At 35.6% G+C, this 2,319-nt stretch overlaps 1 protein-coding gene across 1 annotated transcript in view; it reads left to right on the top strand.

Annotated features, from left to right (window-relative positions):
* Nucleotides 1-376, top strand: part of LOC105264384 (cytochrome P450 4g15-like) — a 3,643-nt gene extending 3,267 nt beyond the window's left edge. Inside the window, exons 7-8 of the mRNA XM_011301220.1 lie at nt 7-67; nt 130-376. Coding sequence (XP_011299522.1) covers nt 7-67; nt 130-290 — 222 coding nt within the window. The 3' untranslated portion in view covers nt 291-376. The remainder of the gene's footprint in view (nt 1-6; nt 68-129) is intronic.
* The last annotated feature ends 1,943 nt before the right edge of the window (nt 377-2,319 follow it).

The following is a 2,319-nucleotide window of genomic DNA, read 5'->3' on the forward strand; positions in this document are numbered from 1 at the left end:
GAAAACTCAAAAGGAAGACATCCCTGGGCATTCCTCCCATTTAGCGGTGGGCTTCGTAGTTGTCCAGGTAATTTGTTGCCGCTATCTATCCTGACATCATCAATTATCAAATGAATTATTTCGTTCTAGGATCAAAATATGGTATGATCTGCATCAAAGTCATAATTGCTCAGATGGTTCGGCATTATCAACTGGAAACAACTCTGAAATACGAAACTCTCAACATTCATGCCCACATATCCACTCGCTCCATAGACGGATACCCCATAAGTTTGAAGAAGATCAATTAATCCAATTAATTGAAAAAATACGTCATTGAAATTACACTTTCTCATTTTCCTGCAGTGCCAAACTGTAATATATTTAAACAATAAATGAGACTTATTTACTATAATTTTTTACTAGTCGTTGAATATATTCGAATTCTTCAAATGATCGATTACTCTCCCACTAATTAGTTTCGAAGAACAATCTAATTAAAGCCAATATGTCGGTACTTAAATAGGTACCTTAAATCCACCTATCCATCTTTATGTGAATTTTATACAAGGAAAAATCTCGGATTATTTTCTCAAATTTTGTTGATCCCTCTCTCGAATATTATATATTAATAGTTTCTTCCCACATAACGTCAGAAAATCTAGAAAGCCGCTCATTTTTTCGCACCACGAAGCAAATAATAAATGAGCGACTGAGGCAGATGTGAAAAAATTGAGGATAAAAAGTTGGGAGCAGTACCTTGAGACATGAACGCAAAACTTCTTTGTCGACCATTACTATGCACAAAACAATCTCCCCCATAAATATAGATATTTTTAGACCTAGAAACTTCAATCTAACATTTTCCAAAATTTATTCCATTTCCGCGAGCTTCTTCCCCGATAATTAGGAATGTTAAAACATTGTGAGAGACCAATAATTGGTAATTCAATGACTAATGGTCTGTTATATATGTGTAGCGAAGACTATTGCAAATTCCATGTAAAGAATGTTGTGTCTTCATTGAAAAATTATAATGAAGTTTTTAATCAAGCCAACGTGCGTGGTTGGAGCAAGGTTTTTTTCGATTGACATCGAGAGTATAAAATCAGCAGTGTCTCGACATCTCTTATATCTCCGTGACCTAGACCATTTGTTAAACCTCCATTCCTTCATCCTTTTTTTATCCTTCCAAAAATGGGGTGGTTATCTCTGGACAGTAATTTAGTGGGATCTTTAAATTCTGTATTTGCGGGTAAGTAAAAGTGAAGTTAATCCAAGGAAAACTAAGTGTTTTTTTACTTTAAGTGGTTTTTTAAGTGTTGGATTTATTTGTCGTTGCAGCGTGGCTATTGGGGGGGATATTAATCCTCGCCTTAATTCATCGACGAAAACAAATCCATGAATTTTTTATGTTCCAAAAGAAAATAAGGGAATTCTCGGCTGCATTACCCTCTGTCTCAGGAACGCTACCCTTTCTCGGACATGCTCTACACTTCAAGGACTCTGACAGTAAGTTTAAATTTTCATTCGATATCGGAAGGAAATCCAGGAATACATCACCTTCCAGAGGGAAATTCGAAAATGCTCGGCTTTACTACCCCGATCCTCCGGAATTCCATTGGTCGGAAATGCACACCAATTTTCGACGCGGGTAGTACGTAAAATTTTGGAAAATCTTACACGCGTTAAAAATGCGTTTTGAGATTTACCACGATGATAGATCGCGATGGACATCGCATTCCGAGCCTAGCTTGAGTTTGAGAAAAAAACAACATTTAGTGAAAGCTCGATAAAAATATTTGAGTATTATTAAAACAATTGTCATCATCACGTCATGGTAATTTTTACAATAAACTTTTTAACGTGCATTGTTTCAGAATCGATTTTTGTCCTCGCGAAAATGAGCCAAGCTACCAATGTTGGGACTTTCACAATTTGGCTGGGACCGATAATGAAAGTTATCGTAACTGATCCGAGGGATTTTGAGGTAAAAGATGAAACCTATTACACAATGAAAAAAGCGAACGTAAATAAAAATAAAATAATTTTCTAAAAATTTTATTTCCGGCCTTCGGAAACATCCTCTAGAATTGGAGTTCCGTTTTTTTGTGTGATATTTGGGGAAGCGCCCAAACTCTTTGTTTGATTAAAGACAAAATCGATTGAAAATTTATCTCCTGATTTATTATTAGACTGCCGATTTAGTCATTATGATATAATAATTATTATATTTCGAAATTTTATTCAGATTATAATGGGAAGTGCGAAGGCAGCTGAAAAGGATACCGTCTACGATTTCATGAAGCCGGCAGTTATCAATAGTCTCATAAATGGGGG

The sequence above is a fragment of the Fopius arisanus genome, unplaced genomic scaffold (genome assembly GCF_000806365.1).
Source record: "Fopius arisanus strain USDA-PBARC FA_bdor unplaced genomic scaffold, ASM80636v1 scaffold00020, whole genome shotgun sequence".
In the NCBI taxonomy this organism is placed as follows: Eukaryota; Metazoa; Arthropoda; class Insecta; order Hymenoptera; family Braconidae; genus Fopius; species Fopius arisanus.